This window comes from Notechis scutatus, chromosome Z (assembly GCF_049901735.1).
Source record: "Notechis scutatus isolate UNSWTSFEM ecotype Mainland chromosome Z, rNotScu1.2, whole genome shotgun sequence".
Lineage (NCBI taxonomy): Eukaryota > Metazoa > Chordata > Lepidosauria > Squamata > Elapidae > Notechis > Notechis scutatus.
The window spans coordinates 51,885,735-51,908,017 of NC_142025.1; the positions used below are offsets into that span (position 1 = coordinate 51,885,735).

The 22,283-nt window shown below is 39.0% G+C and overlaps 1 protein-coding gene across 1 annotated transcript in view; it reads left to right on the top strand.

The window, feature by feature from the left end:
* LOC113425904 (A-kinase anchor protein 9) overlaps nucleotides 1-22,283 on the top strand; it is a 75,377-nt gene that overhangs the window by 6,973 nt on the left and 46,121 nt on the right. The window contains exons 4-8 of the mRNA XM_087946045.1: nucleotides 1,989-2,213; nucleotides 2,581-2,712; nucleotides 3,144-3,247; nucleotides 4,209-4,417; nucleotides 18,188-18,396. Coding sequence (XP_087802171.1) covers nucleotides 1,989-2,213; nucleotides 2,581-2,712; nucleotides 3,144-3,247; nucleotides 4,209-4,417; nucleotides 18,188-18,396 — 879 coding nt within the window. The remainder of the gene's footprint in view (nucleotides 1-1,988; nucleotides 2,214-2,580; nucleotides 2,713-3,143; nucleotides 3,248-4,208; nucleotides 4,418-18,187; nucleotides 18,397-22,283) is intronic.

A 22,283-nucleotide genomic window follows, 5' to 3' on the forward strand; every position in this document is an offset into this window, starting at 1 on the left:
AAATATGCATTTTATTTGGACTGAAGAGTTGAATAGCATACTTGAAATTAAAATATAATGGAATGATTCCTAACAAACAAAACATTGAAAGCGGACAATACACAACTTAGAACTCCTACCTATAATCAAAATATCATAGCAAAGAAGATTTGTGCTTCAATTCTCTTTTACAGGTAGTCCTCGAGTTATGACTGTAATGGAGCCTGCTGATTAGGGCTGGAAGTCAGTACAAAGTTAAATGAATTGGCTCAAGTAATGACCAGCCATCCCTGCTGTCTCTATTGCACTTGTTAAATGAATGTTTGGGTTATTAAGTGAAGCACCAGTTGCTTCAGGGTAGAGGAGATCCTAGTAAGCTTAGTGCGGACACAGGTCCACCAGCCTCAGGCCTCTGAAGTCCTTCCCCACTCCTCTGAAATAAATCATACTCTACTTCCTGTCTCTTAGGGTCTCACATGCTTTGCCCAACATCTATTGCTGTTTATCCATTACCTTATACCACCTTCTTGAAGCTCTGGCAGCGTCCCTAGAGTTCATGGCTGTGGCCCAGAAGCATGTGCCATTTACAAAATGGCGGTAATGAATTGTGGCTTCAAAATGGTGCTTGCTTCCAGAAGGGAAGGAGAAACACATCCTAGAAAAGTGGAACTAGTTTTTTTTCTCTGAGCCTTCTCTCAATGCAGAAAGAAAACACAGAACACCACCCTTGGTTCTGCCTGTTCTGTCTGTTTTTCTGGGGCAAAAAAGAACCAGTTCCCTAGCCTTTGGGGGATTTCTGACATTATCATTGGGATATACTGCAAACCTGGCTTCTGACTCTTGCTAGGCTTTGGGAAGCTAGCCCCTATGTAAAGGCAGCAGTTTCAGGACAAGCTTCCCAAAACCTTTTCCTTGCTTTGACTCCTCCCTCCCCCAGAAAACCATGTTTCTTCATAAGAAAAACTGAAAATGTTGGAAGAGACAAACTTTTCAGCTTTTTGCCTAGAGAACTTACAGCAGAAATTCAACTCATAAGGAGTGCGATAGCGCAACATGTTCAGCAAACAGGATAGAAAATGGATCTTTGAAAAATTTTCGCTGTTTGTCTGACTGACTTTAGGACCCATTTAGGACTTTCCTGTAGAGTCCTAGCTGGATTCTAAAGTCAGTCAGACAAAGAGTAAAAAGCTGGGTTCTAAAGACTTAAACTTTTGGAGTTGTGTTTTTTTCTTCAGCTCAAGGCAGAAATATTTTCTTTGCTTCCTTCCTTCCTACCCTCAACTCTTCATCTTGGAGTCGAGGGATAGAGATTGGTGGACAGAGGTGGGGACTTTAGTTTTAGTGTCTGTTTGGGGGTTGGGGGAGAAGATCAAGAATTTTATGATTGATCATGGGCAAACAGCAGCAAATCCTGCCTCTTCCCAAAGCCTAGCAAGAGCCAGGAGAGGTTTGCATTCTTTTCACAGCCAGCTCATGTGGTCAGAAAGCTCCAAAAGCAGCCACCATTTCACAAGGAATTGTTGAAGTGCTACAAATGGTGGATGTTTCCAGCAGGCATAGGGAGCAGACCAAGCACTGCATGGTCATATCGGAGCAGGAGACAGGGAAAGAGGCAGGGAGTGCTGCTACATAAAGGTAAATGGCTATGGGGATGCTGCAGTCATTGTAAATTTGAAACAAGGTCATATGTAATTTTGAGACATGGTTCTAACTTTGGATGTTCGTTAAGTGACTTGTCAAATCTCGAGGACTACCTGTATTCCATTTTTAACAATTCTTCCTCCCTCTTATATTTTATCTATTTACCCAGCAACCATATTTCTGCTGAGCATAAACAATAAAAAATTCAGGTTGAGGATCTTTCATTTGCCATTGGAATGGATTAAGGTCTTCAGTGCAAACTACTTGTTATAACCTTGTCCACTTCTAGAATTGCTTATCAGAAAATAAAATGACAATTCTTTCATGGCTGATATTCTATTTTTAACACTTATAAACAAAAATTACAGATTACAAATGAAGTTTCAACTTCCAGCATTGTTACTTCAACCCAGATATTGTCTTATGAGGATCACCTGGAAGATATGCGTCAAGAGCTTGTTCGTCAGTATCAAGAGCATCAGCAGGCAACAGAAATATTAAAACAGAGTCACATGCAGCAAATGGAGAGGCAGAAAGAAAATCAAGAGCTTCTCCTAACAGAGCTTGATAGTCTTAAAATACGGTTAGCAGAGGTAATATGAACCTAGGAAACGGAACTTCTAATATTTCATGGTCAAAGTATTTGTCCAACTTTCAAGGTTCAATTTGTCTTAAAATCATAAATATAATTGCAATACATTTCATGTGCCTCATTTGCTATGAGGATGAAGCTTACTTGTTAATAATATCCCATGTATCGTTAATTTTACCTCTTAGTGTATTCAAAGAAGGAGATAAGTCAATCCCAGTGAGTTGGGGTATTTATTATTTTAAAGTATATGGGAGAATCTGGTACCACATAGAACTCACTCTATTGTATTTTGCTTATATTTATTTATAAACTTTGGTTTTGTTACATTTGCAGAGTTTCTAATATGAGACGTCTCACTTTGTTTTTAGAATATTAATGAAAATGCCATAACAGAAAGAGAACAAATGCTTTTATATGAACTAGAATCACTAAAGAAGCAATTAATAGTTGGGAGAGAAAAGCAACTCTCTGAGTTAAAAAACAGCAGTACTCAAACACAGGTAGTGTTAATTTGCTGCTCTGGTATATAAATATAATGGCATTGTGACTATGCAGTGTAGGTCATTTCCAAACGATTGTCAGATTTACTTAAATGGGTGTTGATCACATAGGAAGGTGGAGTTTGGCTGATATTCCATTGAAAATAAAGTCTTGTTTTAATATTGCTATAGTAACATCCAACAGGGAAGCAAGAAGTTATTTACTTAGCATAACTATTTAATTCTGACAGGCTGTGACTAATGTTCTCTCATTGCCAGAACTAAAATGTCCGATAACAGGAGATTTAATCATTGTTTAGAATTGCTTGAAACTTGTGAATTATTATTATTTAAATATCTGCATATCTGCATAAATTAGAACATATGGTGATTGCAATATGACAGGATTTTTGTCTCTTTTTTATTCTCTCCCATTACCAAAACTTACCCAGAATGAAAGTGTGAGTCAGACTGAAAATAAAGAGCATATTTTAGAAGTTGAAGATAGAGAAGAACAACACGAACAAGCTTCTCTCGACATTCTTTCAAAAGAGAGGTAAGCTGTCAGAAAGGCTAAAAGGTTTAGATTTCTTTTTGTTCAATTTTTCTGACATTTCAGTGGAATTAAGCCATTCCTATTAAGTATTAATGAAATTCCTATTAATAGGAATTAATCCATTTCTTTTACTTATTTTTTATCCCCTAATTAAAAGTAAGCATGTTTTTAGAGTAGTGAAATTTCCAAACTATAAATTTACTTGTGTTTAGTATATGACTCTTGACTAAGAATGAAATCTGTTTCTAAAATAGAAAATGATATACACACTAGACATAAAATATAGCTAGTGATTGCTTTATCTGCCATGGATTTATCTGTGTGCCTGGACTAGTAGTCATGGTCACACATTCTGGGATCTAACTTTATAAATTACTAATCCCTATATAAAGAAATTATCTGGCATATACTGTAAATATGCTTGTTCATTTGTAATTAACTTTCACTTATTCAGTATGTTCAGCTGATATATATTACATTGCACAGCATATATGTTATAGTAGTAAATGAGTTCTGTCTATTATTTTAATATATGAATACTTTTGTAGTGATTATTTTCTGAAAAAATAATTTGTAACATAAATTGCTTGGTGAACATCTACTTTGGGAGACCATTAATAGTATATTTCTTACATTCAAGAGAAAAGTTGATGCTTTCTTGATCATGGTATGTTATCTAAGATCAAATGTAACAGCCATTAACTGTGAGGAAATAACTTTTTATGAGCAATTGGAGATTATGTGGTAGGATTTAGTAAATAGTTCTTGATTTTAGTTTTAGCAAATTGGTAATCTTATTTGTTACTTGGGGAATGTATTCTCTGTTTTTTTAATTCCTGTCTTGTTCCAAGTGATTTAATGAAATAGTGCCATGAGTCCTAGTCTTTGTGTAAAAGACAAACTGTGGAAGTAGACACCATTCTCTGCTTTAATTTGAATTATATTTATTTTATGAGTTCAGATGTACTTTGCAGAAAGCCAGTAGTAGGCTGATGAAGATTCTGTTGGATATTGTGAAGACTACTGCAGCTGTAGAAGAAACAATTGGACACCTTGTTGTAAAACTTCTAGATCAGTCACCAAAATCTCAGTTCCTTTTTAAAAGTCTTGCATGGGAAGCAAGAACAGAAGATACCATAAAACCAAGCATCTACGTGGGATATGAGCCAGGTACTTGTAGTAAGGTTATGTTCTAGATTTTTATAGGATATTTAGTATCAATAATTTCAAGTGAAATGTATTGAGTATCAGGTACAAGCCCAGAGACAAAATAATTTAATTCAGTCCTTTAGTGACTTATACCTAATAATTTTGGCAAACTAAGGCTATAACTTTCTTGCCTAGTAAATATATCATGAGAAATTCTAGGATTTGGCTATCCTGAACCTTTTTCCTTCTTCCCCATCCAGTTTGGGCTGCACAATCCCTTAATAAGGGCCTCTTTCTGGGAAAGTTTATTATTGCCAAATGTCTCCCTCACAGTTTCTGCAGTGCACATTTCATCACATTGAGAGACCTTAAAATTCAATTTCTCAGTAAAACCAATATGGAAATTTAACATTTCTTTTTTTTTTAACAAATTTTATCCAGTTTTTCGCATTAAAAACAAAAATCTCTTTTTAGTGGACAACAAATTTCCAGGTTATCACCTTTACATACAAATATGACAGCAATTATACATTCATATATGCATACTTAATTCTATTATTACCTTTTCCATTCCAATTTTTCAGTAAGGAGAGAAACAAACACATAAATTCTAGCCTCTTTCATTAATCTCAATCGAAACATCTTTTTTTTCAATTATTTCAAATATAATCCTTTAATATTTATTTTAAAAATAAAGATAAACAATATGTGTTTGCATAATAATAATAATAATAATAATAATAATAATAATAATAATAATAATAATAATAATAATAATAATAATGTTACCAATGTCTCTCCTTGCTTTTAATAGTCTATATTAACTTATTAATTTAGTTGGTTCTTTAGTCTGTCATATTCCCTTTCCATTACACATTCTTTTTATAAATTCAAGATTAATACAAATTTTAACACTAAAAAACAACAAGTATAGGTTTCCCCCCTTTTACTGCTTTGAGTGTGACACCTCAATGATTAAAATATACCTTTATTCCCTCATCTTGATTCCCAATAAACCATTATTTTTAAGAAGTTACAATAATAATCATTACATATTTTCATTTGGATTCCACAGCATATTTTCCCCCTTGATTTTTAATAAGAGTTATCACCTATTTTAAGAGTTATTACCCTATTTTCTCAATATTTTTAATTGCAGAAATATTCTTATTACCCCTTGTCACCCTGCACAATCCCCTTTTTAGTTCATCAACCATTATCTCTGAAAAAACAATTTCTTTTCAACATTTTACTATTTCCGTATTTCTTTATTTCATGCACCTGTTTCTTACTGCTTCTCCTCCCACTCTTTTCCCCATATCTTTTCTCATTCCAGTTTATATCCCTCTCTTTCTTAATATCTTCCTTTCCCCTTTCATGCTGGGTCTTTCTGCCTTTCCCGACTTCACAGGTATTCCCCCTTTTGCTAGCCTTCTTAAATTTCAACTTTTTAACCTTCCTTCTTTCCCCACTTCTTTGTAGTGTTCTTTGTGTTAATTGTCTATTTAAAATGTCTTCTCTTTGAATCGACTCCTCTTCCTCTGAAGCTCTTTCTTCTTGTTCTTCAATCGCCATTTCCATTTTTTCTAACACAGAGCAAAGTGATTCGGCTCTTTCCTGTAGTAATTCTCTCATATTTTTAAGTTCCATTTTTAATTCCCGAAGAGATATCCTCATTACACACTCTTATATTTTTTGATCGTTAAAGTCCACAAAAAAACACTTTTACTTTCCTTCTTTCTTCTTTCAATTTTCTAAAGTTCTCAGTTATTCCAGCCCAGGGTCTATACCAAAAATATCAATCAATCCCACAGTAAGTCTTTCCTTGCTTTTTTCTTTATTCTGGTTCTGCTTTCACTTTCTAAGATTCTTACTTTGTTTCAATGTTTCTTTAATGTTATATCCACACAAGTTCATTCAGAAACAGGATGCTTTCCCTTTTGTTTGAGCTCAAGTTTTTGTCAAAAGGTGGCACTCTCCATTATACAAAGTCTTCACCTTTTCCCCCTATTTTTTTATTTAGGGTTTTTCGAACCTCAATATTCCAGCACAGTCCAGTCTCCGATTTGTAAACTTTATTATTATTATTTTTTGACAATCTTAAGTCCAGCTTTATTTTATGCCTGTTTATTCCCAAAATATTTTCGTCCAATTTAGTTAAATCTTTAGTTCCAGCTTCTCCCTTTCCCGGTTCGAAGCCCTGCTTAGCTGTCAAAAATATTTTCTTTTTTTTTTTCCCTGTCCCTTTGTAATTTTGCCTCTCACTTTTCTTTTCTTAAAAATTCCATGTTACCTTAATCCGGGGGTACTTTTGTTTAATTGTATTGCTCAGTTGTCCCGGTTCAGATGTTATCCACCTCTTTCTTCCCTCCTGCACAAATCTTAATCCAGCTGAGTCCTCCTCTTCGGGGTGGCCATTTTAAACCACCGCTGCAGTCATCTTCGGGGGGGAAAAGACCAAGCCCAGGGGGGGAGATGCGGCTCCCCTCAACCTGGCTTGCGGCTTCCCCTTACACTGCCACCCCTCCAAGGCAACTTCAGCCCCTAATTGTAATAATCAGGGCTCTCCAATGAAAGAGCACAGACTATAGCTGCAGAGAGTCGCGATCTACGATCCGTCAGCGAGGCGGCTCTGCCTTCTTCTGAAACTTAAAACATTTCTCATCTATAAATAATATAAATTCATAATTTGTGTCCATTTACAGTTTTTCCATTCTTGAATCCACAATTTGTTTCAAAGTTATGCTAATTTCTTAGATATGCTTGGAAATGTCTAATTACCTATCAAGTAAATAATTTGTAATAGATCATAACTGCATATTAATGGGGTCTTAATGGTGACTCTGTTATCCCCCTATTATAACTTCAGTCATGTCAATTATTATCAGCTCGTTTGTTTTAGTAAGAAATTATATACATTTTTTTTAAAAACCGCTGCCTATCAGCTGTAATAAATGTGACATTTTATAGTCAATGTCCCTTTGTATCTTAGTAATAAAAATATACTCTGTCTATCACACAAATCCCATAAAGAAACTTTACCTATTTTCTGTGATGATTTAAATTAAGGATGTGCAAAAGTTTTAAATACAAACTATTTTGAGATTGAAACGCTCCATTTAGAATTTAAAACTGCTCTTTGAGTTTTACACAGATTGTTCACTGAAATGTTTTAAGCTTGAAATGGGGCAGTATTGAGCTGGCAATGCTTCTGATAAGATTCAGGCACTACCCTGACTTCAAAATAATGACCTCTAAGAAATATCTGGTGATGTCAACAAATAGATACCACAAATTCAATCTCTCACAACTTTCACAAATCTCACCTTGAGAATTAGAGCTTTTAAAATAAATTTGGAGAAAGTGCATGGAGAAGAATTTAAAGAGTAATGTAGCATTAGATAGCACCTCTTAAAGATGGAGAGTTAATGATAAGGTAGACTTTAGCAATGTATTAAAACAATCTGAGATGGCTATATTGTGCAGTGATAGTCCTGGTAACATTTAACAATGTAGTATTGGAAAAGTATATATCCATCTTTGTAAAATCTACTCCAAATTAATAATTTATGGGCCAATTAAGGGCATTTGCAACCATTCATTTAGTGTCTGTTCAAAGTTACAACAGCATTGAAAAAAAATTACTGGTACTCACAATTACAATCATTGTAGCCTGCCACAGTCACGTGATTAAAATTCATGTACTTGGCAATTGGCATGTATTTATGACAATTGCAATGTTCCAGGATCATGTGATTGCCATTCATGGTCTTCCCAGACAGCTTCTGACAAGCAGTCAATGGGAGAAGCTGGATTTGCTCAACGACCACATCATTCACTTAACCAAGTGATTCGCTTATCCACCATGGCAGAAAAGATTGTAAAATAAGGAACAACTCACTTAACAACTGCTCTGCTTGACAACAGAAGTTCTGGTCCCAATTGTAGTTGCAAGTCAAGAACTATTTGTAGACATTTATCTAAATAATTTTTGATTTTATAATTGTAATGGTAATTTCAATGGAGTCAAATTATAAAATATATTTTAGTAAAATTTTCCATACTTTTCCTGACCTAAACATAATCTCTCCTTACTGTTTTGGCAATCTAATAGGAGACTATAGTGAGTATATTATTACTAATGTTTAATTGGCTTACTTTATATCTGTTGAATAGATTTATCAGCAATGAATACCCTACCTAATTTTCATATTGGATTGGTCCTTCTTGGTTGATTATGCTTCAATCTCAAGGAATTTTGTGTCTTTCTAGAAAAGTATCACCTAGACAGCCAGACTGATAATGGCAATTTCTCTAGGATTCTAATAGTAAGACCGTTGGTCATTTATTTTTAGAATCTAATTCTATTATCAATATGGCACTAGATTTAGGGTAATCTGTGCTATATGAATATAGTGCAATTTTATCTTTCACAATAGACTTCAAAAATGTGATTTCAAAATAGTAATCCAGATTGCTTTTCTGTACTGGTTTTGAAGTTCTGTCTTAGAGAAATAAAGTATAAAATTTGTATGCTCATATTTACATTCCAGGACAGTTCAGAAAAAGAAACATCATTTCAAAGAAAATTTTCTATCTTACACTAGTTAGATTAAAATAATAAATCCAATAAATTTGTGGTTTAAATTTCATAGTAAATTTAGAAATTAAAAATTTTTTTGGTTCTACTGTTATTACACATTGTGATAACAAAAGTGGCATTTTAAAATATTAAATAAACTGTCACATATAGTGGCGAATAGTGCCATTTTTTGTATTGGCTGGAAATGAAATTTATGTCATCTGAATGGAGATATGCATATGACTCGGAAAGGACAAATTGTCTCTAAAAAGCTGGTGTGCTGTTTGAAAATTAAATTGGTAGTATAAGATTTAGTTGTAGCCTTGGCTAGTTCAGGAATTATAGCTTTTTCTAGAAAAAAATGTTTTAGATCTCAGTATTCAACAATAATTTGTAAAGTTCAGAACGTATAAAGCCAGTTCAAATCATATTATACTATGCACCTTATCACATAATTCATTTCTCAACTTAAGGTGTGTTATTAATTTTGTGGCAAAAACATTTGGGAACAACTTTTGAAAAATCACCTATATCTGTATCCAAGCCTACCCAGGTTTTAAGGAGGATATCTGAGGCCTTACTTTGTTGTAAGTTCCCTAAAGTAGCCCCATAATGAGATAGGAAGCAAATACATTTAACAAACCAATAAATAAATAAATAACTGCTAGAAGAGTGAGATATTCGGTTATATATAGATATCTTTAATAAAGATTTTAATTGCTGCTTTTAATGTTCCTTCTTTGTACTACCGTATATACTCGAGTATAAGCCGAGTTTTTCAGCCCATTTTTTGTGCTGAAAAAATCCCCCTCGGCTTATACTCGAGTCAGATTCCCTCTGAAAAAAAAATGGTGTGGAGTCGCTGCCGCCGGGCGGCCCCAGTCCCGCCGCCTCGGGAAGGGAAAGGCAAAGCGCTTTTGCCTTTCCCTTCCCGGCTGGGGCTGTTGGAAGTCGCTGCCGCCGGGCGGCCCCAGTCCGCGCCGCCTCGGGAAGGGAAAGGCAAAGCGCCTTTGCCTTTCCCTTCCGGCTGGGGCTGTTGGGAGTCGCTGCCGCCTGCCTTCCCCTTCCCGGCTGGGGCTGTTGGGAGTCGCCGCCGCCTGCCTTTCCCTTCCCGGCTGGGGCTGTTGGGATGCGCCGCCTGCCTTTCCCTTCCGGCTGGGGCTGTTGGGAGTCGCTGCCGCCGCGCGCCCCAATCCCGCCGCCTTGGGAAGGGAAAGGGAAAGCGCTTTTGCCTTTCCCTTCCGGCTGGGGCTGTTGGGAATCGCTGCCGCCGGCGCGCCCCAGTCCCGCCCTCGGGAAGGGAAAGGCAAAGCGCTTTGCCTTCCCTTCCCGGCTGGGGCTGTTGGGAGTCGCTGCCGCGGCCCCAATCCCGCGTCGCCTCGGGAAGGGAAAGGCCACGGCAGAAGGCTGCCGCTGGAGTGAAGCTGCGCGCAGCTGCTGCGCTAGCATCGGATCGGGCGCGCCGGACGGTTCCAACCGAGCCCGAGCGTCGTCTTTGGCGCCCGCCCAGCGCCGCGGAGCTCCCTGTACCGGGAGAAGGGGAAGACACCCCGCCCGGGTGGGGCAGGGAGAGGAGCTTCTCCCGCCCGCCCCTCTTTCCGCGCCCACCGGTGTCCCCGCAGGACAACCCCGCCGCCCTGCAGTCTCCGCCACTTGAAAGAGACAGGCCGGGGTGGGTAGAAAGCGCCGGGCGCCCTTGGAGGAGAAGGTACCGCGTTCGCCTGTCTGCCCGCGGATGTCAGCGGAGCTTTGCCGCTGCTTCGTCCGGGGTCTCTGGGCAAACACGTCCACCCGAGCGGGGCTTGTCGCCTCCGGCACGCAACGCAGCGCTGCCCTCGGATTCCTGTCCGGTTGCCCCCCTTTTGAGGGCGATGACAGTAAACTGTTCCCGTAGCAGTGGCTGCTCCTCTTTCCCGGCTGGGCTGGTGAACGAGGCTTCGCAGGGCACCTTCGACTCAGCAATTCTCTCCGCCAGAGCGGCTGGTCCCGGGAGGCCGGCCCCTCTGCCCGGAGGGGCTGGGGGGGAGGGGGCTCCGGTCCGGCCTTCCGAAGCCGTGAATTCGTCCCTCTCGCTGATACGCCTGAGGCGCCCCTGGTTGCCTTGCCGGCTGGTTCCTCCGCCACAGAGCGAAAGACGTGCTTCCCTCGAGGAGAGCAGGGGATGCGGGTCCTGAGGCAGCCAAGTCCCCCCAAATGCTCGCAGTCCCACCTGCCAGCCGGACGGTCGCCGCGCTCCCCTCTGGACTCTGCCGGCGCCTGTGCCCTCCAGAAGGCAGGAGGGTCACCCGGGTGGTTTTGTTTTTAGCAAACCTGAGAGGAGCACCAGGGTGGGGGAAAAGGGAACACGTGACTACGCAGGAGCTGTTCTGGGATTCTTTCCTGCTTCTTGTGCAATCTCACGCCCTCCCGAGAAGGGACACCCCTGACCCCCATTTGGGACTTGCGCCTGACAGGGGCCTGATGGAGTCCAGAGCTTTGGAAGTCATTCATTCTTCCAGGCTGCACATGAAGGACATGAAGAGCTTCCAGGCTCTTGAGAAGGGTGGGGAGAGAGGCCAGCCTGATGAGGTCTCTGCTCCATCTGACCCTGGAGTAGTGGGGTAGTTGTGATTGCAGGGAAGCCAGGCAACAAATTACAACTCTGGCCTGGCGGGTTGATTCAGACCGCCCTGAAGGAGGACAGAACCCACGTGAAGTTGTGATAATATTCAGAGCCAAAAACAGCCCCCACCCCTCTTCGGAGAACCCAGTAGTTCCCACCAAAGAGAGGGTGAGGGTGCAAAGGCTGGTCTGAACACAGCTCAGATCTGGCTTTTTAATCAGAGCCAGGGGAGCCCCTGAAATGCAGGTCCTGGGCCGCATCCTGATACTTTCCTTGGTGCTCTGGGCAGAAGTAACTGGCCTGCTTCATTCACAGTTCAGCAGAACACCCCACTAAGTACCCCAAGGTTTAGTGAACCATAAACCACTGTTGGCTCCAACAAGGGGACAGGCCAGGAAGAAGTAACTGGGGTTTAGTAAATCTAGAATCATTTTAATCCCAATCCAGATTGAATCCATACAGTCCATAGAGTCTTAACTCTGCGAAGCCTCGTTCACCAGCCCAGCCGGGAAGAGGGCAGCCGCTGCTACGGGAACAGTTTACTGCCATCGCCCTCGAAGGGGGCAACCGGACAGGGAATCCGAGGGCAGCGCTCGTTGCGTGCCGGAGGCGACAAGCCCAGCGGGTGGACGTGTTTGCCCAGAGACCCCGGACGAAGCAGCGGCAAAGCTCCGCTGACATCCACGGGCAGACAGGCGAACGCAGTACCTTCTCCTCCAAGGCGCCCGGCGCCTTTCTACCCACCCCGGCCCGTCTCTTTCAAGCGGCGGCGACTGCGGGCGGGGTCTTCCTGCGGGGACACGGTGGGCGCGAAAGAGGGGCGGGCGGGAGAAGCTCCTCTCCCTGCCCCGCCCGGGGGGTGTCTTTCCCTTCTCCCTGTACAGGGAGCTCCGCGGCGCTGGGCGGGCGCCAAAGAGCGATGCTCGGGGCTCGGTCGGAACCGTCCGGCGCGCCCGATCCGATGCTAAGCGCAGCGACTGCGCGCAGCTTCACTCCAGCGGCAGCCTTCAAACCGTGGCCTTTCCCTTCCCGGCGACGGGACTGGGGCGCGCCGGCGGCAGCGACTCCCAACAGCCCCAGCCGGGAAGGGAAAGGCAGGCGGCGGCGTCCCAACAGCCCCAGCCGGGAAGGGAAAGGCAGGCGGCGGCGACTCCCAACAGCCCCAGCCGGGAAGGGAAAGGCAAAAGGCGCTTTGCCTTTCCCTTCCCGAGCGACGTGAGATAGTGAGATCGTTTCCCAAATTAATTATTTTTATTTTTGAAATTTACCAGTAGCTGCTGCATTTCCACCCTCGGCTTATACTCGAGTCAATAAGTTTTCCCAGTTTTTGTGTAAAATTAGGTGCCTCGGCTTATATTCGGGTCGACTTATACTCGAGTATATACGGTAGTTCTAATTCTGCTGTTTATTTAATTTTTTAAAGAGTGTATGTGCTTTTTACTATTAAATATTCATTTAGACTTTGTCTTTACATTATATATCCAAAATATTTAAACTTCAGCTTATTAGTTCTTCCTATGAGTAGATTAGTTTTTCTATATTTAATTTTGATTAATTTGGTCTTCTTGTGGTCCAAAGTATTCTCATCAATTTTCTCTAGCATCACAATTCACTATTTCTGGAGAAGGTTTTTTTTTTTTACTTTGATGGTTTGGTTTTCACAACTGTAAATGAATATTGGAAAATGTGGCTTTGGCAATGTTTTCTAGTACAAATATACTAGAATTCATTGTCACTATGATCTAGTACTAGTATACTAGAACACATTGTTACTACCAACACAATTCAATGCTGTTTGTCATCTTTCTTCCATATAATAGACTTATATCTATATGCTGGCCAAAGTCAATAACCTCTGAACTTTGGACCCTAGCAACATAAAGCCTGCAATTTCACTTTCTCTTCTTCATCTTTGCATTGGATTGGCATTGCTTGTTGGCATAGTCTTCATTTTTTGTAATTTTAAGCAATAGATTAACTTTTGTATTCTCTTATTTTATATCCCAAGGATGCTTTTCCAAAGGCAACTGGACTTTTTTGGTTTTTTTCATTGAAAACATTTCACTTCTTATCCAAAAAGCTTCTATAATTCCTGAAGAAGCAAGAAATTGCCTTTTAGAAGAAGCACCCTTGGATACCATGACTAGGATGATTGGGAATCTCCATAGACAGCACTTCTTTTATCTTGAGCAAGAATCTCCTTAAGTCTTCTTAGCTTCCAATAATCAAAGTGATACTATCAGCATATTTTAGTTCAGAGTTGTTAATGGTATATCTGCATACAAGTTAAATAAAATATTTTACATTTGCATATCAAATAAATAGGGTGATACTTGGTTTACTTTTTTGCCAGTTTTTAATTGTAATTGTTGTTCCCTGGCTAGTTTAGACATTCTTCAATAGGCAATGAGATGACCTAATATTCCATGATTTTGAAGGCTATTAACAATTTATGTTCTGCTAAGGCAGAAGCCTTATCTTCATACTCAATAAAGCAAAAACAGGCATACAGTAGTTCTGGAACTCCTTTGTTCCATTATTTAAAAGGGATAAATCTTTTTGATTCAATAATTAAAGTGATAAGTATTTCTCAATAATTAAAATTTATGGAACTTTAAAGAAGTGATATTACTTATTCCAAAGTATCATAGTTCATATAACAGAAAACATCAAATCATCCAGAAAATGTCCTCTAAGGACCAAGATTAAAGGATATGATAAATGAATGTAAACGTATGAGTGAAATATTTTAATTTGTTTATTTTCTCTAATCTTTAAAAAATTAGAATGCCGTGGTCTATAATTTAAAGGACAAAGATATGTTTCTGTTTTCATGAAGAGCATAATACCCAATAGTCCTAATTTATAGTGATAACTAGTTATCCTTAACCATCTCAGAAAAGCTAAGCAGGTTTGAATCTAGTTAATACATTGCTGTATTAGCAATGTATTAGACCTCCAAAAGACACTTGGGATACTGACTTGGTTAGACAGTTAATAGAAAAAAACCCTCCTACTAGGTGGCATTAACAAAACTACAAGGGCCTTCTCAAAAGTTGCCAAGAGTTTTACATTTTACATTTATAGGCTTTCCAGCACAAAATTACTTTGAGTCAATATTACTTAATAGGAGCTTGACTATTATCTTTATAAGTGTAGGCTTACCTTGCTTTATTTGATTCATTGTGCAATTGATCGCTTTCATTCAATAATTCATTTAATGCAAAAATATTCATTGTTAGAAGATTGGTCCCAGCATTGTCATTTTGCACCAAAAGTCTTAAAACAGCAAGAATTCTTCCCATCAGAACTGCAGTTCACCGAAATCCTTTCTGCTCTCACTTACAGTGACTATTATAGGCCAAAACAGCCATCAAAATTTTATCCAACTCTCTTACTTAAAATGAAAAGAATTGACCTCTAATCCTAGAAACAAAGTTGTCTGGTAACGAATGAGCTTTCAGCCTCGGTGAAACTATCCTGCGCAATATAATGAAGAATGCCAATAAAAGTCATTATGTTATTTACTACATGTTTTGTCTAACATGATTATCATGTGCATTAGAAATCTATAGAAAAGATGAACAAAATAGTTTTCCTTTGTGTACGACATAAGTCAATGAAAAATGTGCTTAAAAGTAAGGTTTTAAAACATACTAGCACATTTGTCAAGGCATTTGGTTTAAAAAATGTGATATTACTGCCTGCAAAACCCTTTTCTCTTCTTATCAGTGTCTTGCTTTAGGGAAATTTTACTTTATAAAAAGTTTCCAGAAAATATAGCATAGTAGGACCTATATTAAATACCAAGTCCTCGAAATCTGTTGTAACTCTTCCAGTCTACAGAGAAAAAGAAAAACTCAGTGTGTTGTTTTAGCTACAAAAAATAGTGTCAAGAATGTATATTCCAAAGTTAAACTATGGGTATTGTGCAGTGCACACTGCAGTAAAGTTCCAGGTTTACCCTTAATTATAAATATTCATTGTTCTTTGCTTATAGTATAGAATACCCAATAACTAATTTATCCTTTTATTTGACTGTATTTTTCTGTAGCTCTGCTTACTGTACTCCAGGTTGTTATTTGTCAGAAGCTGAGCAGGGTCTCTTACCTGGTCAGTACTTAAGATGGGTGAACTTCAAAGAGCATCAGTTGCATCAGTAAGTGGTGTTGATGGCTCAGTAGAGGGTAGATCTTCCCTCAACTCAGTCTTAACCGATGTTTTGGTATAGCATTGACAAACAATATCCTGGATGTCCATTGCAAATGTCCTTTCTGCTCTGAGGATATTAAAGCCCTTTCATCTTCTAGCCCTGAAGTATTACACATTTCATATTGTTCAAAGTGAGAGTGGTTACGTTTAATAATTTTTAAGCACTGCCCTTTTAAAATTCATTGCATTGAAAATTGGCTAATAGCATATGTCAGACATCCTTAAGGAAATTGCACATTGTGCCTAGGAGTTTAATTTCTGCAGGACATGGAAGTGCTTTGAAATCCCTTGCAGATGAAAGGTGCCAAGTGAACATAAATTAAATTCATCCAGTTACTCATTTCATTCATAAAAAAACAATGAGTTTTCTTTTCATGGAGTGTTGCAATTAGTATTTTTGTTAGCTTTACAAAGCTAAAAGGAGATATATAACAGTAATTACCATTAAGGAAAATATTTCAGACATGGTATAAAGTGTAATTTAAAATGTGGTACCAACCACTTTAAAATATAATCAGAATATTTGGGACTTTTATTGAATCAGTTAGGTTTTAAAAAGAAATGACTAAGTGGTCACTCTTAATTATTCCTTTTAAAGGTTATAGAATTGTACTGAGCCACATTTAAATACTTTGGTCTGATAAAAATTTGTCCTTAGAAGTTTGGAAAAAAGATCTTTTAGGTCAATGAACATAAGCACACGTATATTTGTTGTGACAGTACGATGTAAAAAGTACTATCTTTTATAGCCTAATGACAGATCAGGAATTTTAGCTTGCTTTTTGTCAAGCATATCAAGATGCCTTTTTCCTTGGAAACAAGTTTTTCTTCCCCAAGTGCTTTAAACATAAAGCCTCAAAGCAACAATATGCTTACAGTATGTTATATATAGAAGAGCTGTGGTGGCATAGTGGTTAGAATGTAGTACTACAGGTTACTTCTGCTGACTGCTGGCTGCCAGGAGTTCAGCAATTCGATTCTCACAGGCTCAAGGTTGAGTCAGCCTTCCATCCTTCCAAAGTGGGTAAAATGAGGACCCAGATTGTTGTGGGCAATATGCTGACTCTGTAAATTGCTTAGGGAGGACTGTAAAGCACTGTGAAGTGGATATTTAAATCTAAGTGCTATTCTATATTTTTTAAAAATAAAGATTAAGAATGGTAAAAGCTAATAAAAAAGATAATGGCAGAGATAGCAAGTTAACTTCTTAAATCCATTTTATATTAAATGTTAATTCTCTGCTGGGAAATCTAAAGGTTCACTTGAATTCCCAGATCAAAATTAGATGGACAAAAATTGGCATTTTAAAACACTTCTAAAAAAAAAATCTCAGAATAGAGATTTTCACACCTAAGGCAATAGGTTTCCATTTGCAGTGGAATGTTCTGAAAAAAATTGGGCTAGAAATGTTTTGGAAGGAAACATTTTGGCAAATCCCTGCCCACTACGAACTTATTAATAGATTTTCAACTGCAGTCACATTTGTATAAAATACTACTTCACAATGAAATGATTTTCACATTACTGGTTTTGATAACATATTTTCATACATTTGTGTACATAATAATTAACCATTTATATTACTCTGCAAACATAATTTATAATTTGCTATTCATATTTATTTGAAAGTCTAACTGTAGTATCAATAGACATGCATGAGATTTAACCTTGTTTCTATATCCACAAATATCAAGACACTTCAGATTTACATGGACCTGCTTCAGAACAGTTCTCTAGAGCATATTTTTGGTGGATGAAAATGATTGGCAAAAGGAAGATTTATGCTAAGAAAAGGAAGATTATTATTTCATTATTAGGATCAAACATCTTCAATGATCAGATTGTTTTCATTTCACATAAATACAAATTGAATTCTTTGTTTTCCATTAATGATATTAATAATCTATTTTCAATTATTGAATTAAAATATAGAATAATTTATTAGTGGCAGAATTCTAGTGTTTTCTCAAAATGGAATTTGAATGCAATCAGATGATCTTTGTGCTTACAATATGCAGTAGCTTATACTAGACAACTGTAATCCTTAAATAGAAGGTAATGCTTGAAAAATAACCCTATAGGTGAATAGATAGATTTAACCAATTAGATTAGTTTTCATAATGTGCTGATATTCAAATATTTTTCTTCTGTTAGTATCTCCTTTTCTATTTGCTGTCTGCTTTGTAATTAACTGACTTCATTTGTGTAATTTTATTGCAAGATGTAATTTATTTTATTGCTTGATGTTCTTCATTCTCAGTGGAAATATTTCTGTTTATTATATAGTTTATTTGATCATATTCATTAATTTATATAAGAAAGATCCTGCTAGTGTTAGAAACAAACAACAACAAAGAGGGACATTGTTTTTTCTTTTAATTTTTTTGTTGTACAGAAAGGCCATCATCTCAGTATATTGGCAATGATCTTGAAAGTCAAGATAATATCATGTGGTCAGAAATCACAGATGAAGAGTTTGAACTAACCCAGTTCCTTGGCATGGAAATAGATACAAAAAATGAAGAGCTAATTCTAAATATCAATAGCCGACTTCAAGCAGTATTTGAAAAACTTCTTCAAACAATAAATGAAACTGCTAATCAGGTAACATTGTTTAATTGTAGCTTTGAAAGAATGTGAGTGGGGAAAAAATGAAACTGTTTCCTTAATTTCTTTAGTTTCCTTGTTGTTTTTTTAAAGAATTTCTGAGAGTAGTTTTTTGCACTGACTTTTACTATGATTACAAGTTAGATTCTTTTAGCCCCTTTTAGTGTGACATCATGATGTTAAATATTAATTAAATATTATTTCAACCCATATTTATATAAAGTCAAAGCTGCATTTCTTTTTCAGATATTTTATTTATAATTCCCATTCAAAAATTTTAAGACACAAGTTTGAAAGGCCTTTTTCAGGCTATTAGTATGTTTCAAGGTCTTGTTCAGCTGAAAAAGATAGTCTTCAAAAAGCTGGCGTGTACAGGAACACAAATGCAGTATCTGAAACAGGATAAATCATCTGAATTTTTTTCCAAGATACTCCTATGACAGTTCCCTTGGGGATCCTAGGAAAAAGCACAACTGCTTCAAAAATTGTAGATACATATTATGGTTAATACTCTCAATATTCCAAAGCATTTTCTAGAAAGTACTGAAATATTTTTATTTTCCTTACCTCTCATCAGCAACTTGATGTTTAGAATAATACGATAGGCACATTTCAAGATACAATCCAAAATTTCTGTACTAAATATATTTTTCTCTGGCTTAAATAATTATTGAGCAAGGAAACATTTATAATTGAATAGAAAATGGTGTTTGAAAAGAGCAATGAACCTGTAATAAAGATAAATTTTTAGATGGCTATTATTTAATTTTTTCAAGCAAAAGAAAAAGTTCTCTGTGTATGTATGTGTGTGTATCTATCTGTCTGTCTGTCTATCTATCTATCTATCTATCTATCTATCTATCTATCTATCTATCTATCTATCTATCTATCTACATGTGTGTGTGTGTGTGGTATTTAGGTTTCTTCGGGTATTTTCCTACGTCTTAATATTTGTGCTTTTACACTGCTCAAAAAAATAAAGGGAACACAAAAGGCATCCTAGATCTGAATGAATGAAATATTCTTGTTAAATACTTTGTTCATTACATAGTTGAATGTGCTGACAACAAAATCACACAAAAATTATCAATGGAAATCAAATTTAGCAACCCATGGAGGTCTGGATTTGGAGTTACACTCAAAATTAAAGTGGAAAAAAACACTACAGGCTGATCCAACTTTGATGTAATGTCCTTAAAACAAGTCAAAATGAGGCTCAGTAGTGTGTGTGGCCTCCACGTGCCTGTATGACCTCCCTACAACGCTGGGCATGCTCCTGATGAGGTGGCGGATGGTCTCCTGAGGGATCTCCTCCCACACTTGGACTAAAGCATCCCCCAACCCCTGGACAGTCTGTGGTGCAATGTGGCATTGGTGGATGGAGCGAGACATGATGTCCCAGATGTGCTCAATTGGATTCAGATCTGGGGAATGGGCAGGCCAGTCCATAGCATCAATGCTTTTGTCTTGCAGGAACTGCTGACACACTCCAGCCACATGAGGTCTAGCATTGTCGTGCATTAGGAGGAACCCAGGGCCAACCACACCAGCATATGGTCTCACAAGGGGTCTGAGGATCTCATCTCGGTACCTAATGGCAGTCAGGCTACCTCTGGTGAGCACATGGAGGGCTGTGCGGCCCCCTAAAGAAATGCCACCCCACACCATTACTGACCCACTGCCAAACCGGTCATGCTGGAGGATGTTGCAGGCAGCAGAACGTCCCACAGCGTCTCCAGATCCTGTCACGTCTGTCACATGTGCTCAGTGTGAACCTGCTTTCATCTTTGAAGAGCACAGGGCACCAATGACGAATTTGCCAATCTTGGTGTTCTCCCGCAAATGCCAAATGTCCTGCACGGTGTTGGGCTGTAAGCACAGCCCCCACCTGTGGACATCAGGCCCTCATACCACCCTCATGGAGTCTGTTTCTGACTGTTTGAGCAGCCACATGCACATTTGTGGCCCGCTGGAGGTCATTTTGCAGGGCTCTGGCAGTGCTCCTTTTGTCTCTCCTTGCACAAAGGTGGAGGTAGCGGTCCTGATGCTGGGTTGTTGCCCTCCTACGGCCTCCGCCACATCTCCTGATGTACTGGCCTGTCTCCTGGTAGCACCTGCATGCTCTGGACACTACGCTGACGGGCACAGCAAACCTTGCTACAGCTCACATTGATGTGCCATCTTGGATGAGCTGCACTACCTGAGCCACTTGTGTGGGTTGTAAACTCCGTCTCATGCTACCACTAGAGTGACAGCACCGCCAGCATTCAAAAGTGACCAAACCATCAGCCAGAAAGCATAGGAACTGAGAAGTGGTCTGTGGTCACCACCTGCAGAACCACTCCTTTATTGGGAATGTCTTGCTAACTGCCTATGCTTTCCACCTGTTGTCTATTCCATTTGCACAACAGCATGTGAAATTGATTGTCAATCAGTGTTGCTACCTAAGTGGACAGTTTGATTTCACAGAAATGTGATTGACTTGGAGTTACATTGTGTTGTTTAAGTGTTCCCTTTATTTTTTTGAGCAGTGTATTTTATATATAATAAAAGCACAAACATTAAGATATGGGAAAATATCCGAAGAAACCTAACTACCATACGTATAAATACCAGCGAAAACATAAGAATATATATATATATATTCGTAGAATATATATATATATATTCGTAGATTTTCATGGGTACAGGTATGTAGGTCTAGTTGTGTTCGGCTCTTTTCCCGTGTAAGATTAAGACTATCTTACGTTTCAGTGAGGTCCTACTCGCCATCTTCAGGCTGGTGCTTTTGGCTTCGTGCCAGTGCAAGCAGTGTGTGATCGAGCTGCCGTCTCTCTATAAATACTGGTGGTGGGGGGCTGGTGTGCTGGGCTGGTTGGCTGCGCTGCTGCCTCTTGATTGGTTGATGGAGTTGATGTTGGTATAATGGGCTGTGTGATGGCCTTGTGAGTTTTGTTGTGGAGATATCCTGGATCTTGTGCTGTAATCTCCTGGGTCGTTTGTTTTGTAGTGATCTTTTTTCCATTAGCCCCCCAGGTTTTAACGGCTTGGGTAATGGGTTGTGTGATGGCCTTGCGAGTTCTTTTGTTGTGGTATCCTGGGTCCTGCATTGTAATCTCCTGGGTTATTTGTGTTTTGATCTCTTTTCCATTAGCCTTCTGTGTTGTAACGGCTTGGGTAATGGGTTGTGTGATGACCTTGTGAGATTTATTGCTGTGGTATCCTTGGTCTTGTGCTGTGATTTCCTGGGTCGTTTGCTGTGTTGCAACTTCTTGAGTTCTTGTGGTGTAATTTCCTGAGTTTTCTGATGTGATATCCTGAGCGGGTGGCTGTGATGTAGCATTCTGGGTTTTGGTCTGGGATCTGGGTTTGGGATCTGGATCTGTGTTCTTAGCGTGTGTCAGTTTGTTTGGTTTTGGGGTCGGGGGTGCGACAGCAGGCGAAGCAGCCGTGGTCTGGTTTCTGGACGGTGGTTGTCCTTTGTTTATAAGGATGGGTTTGGGCCTGGGTCTGATGAGGGGGATTGGTGGTGGTGTCCCGTGTCGTTTTGGGTCTGGTGTTGGTTTTCGTGGCTGGAACTCATTTGTTGGTGAGGGCTAGTTTCCAGATGTCTGGTAGGCGGTAGGTATCATCCTGTTTATTCATGTTATGGGTGTTTCTCTTATTTCAATGGCTTCCCTGATTATTCTCTTGCTGGAGTGTTCAGTATTGGATATTAATTTGGTTCCTTCGAAATTAATTTCATGTCCTGTGGCTTTAAGGTGCTGGAAGAGGGAGGAAGTATTTTCTTCTTTTCTGACTGCGTTTTTGTGTTCTGCGATGTGTTCATTTATTCTCCTGTTGGTTTGTCCAATGTATGTGGCTGGGCAATTGTTGCATGGTAT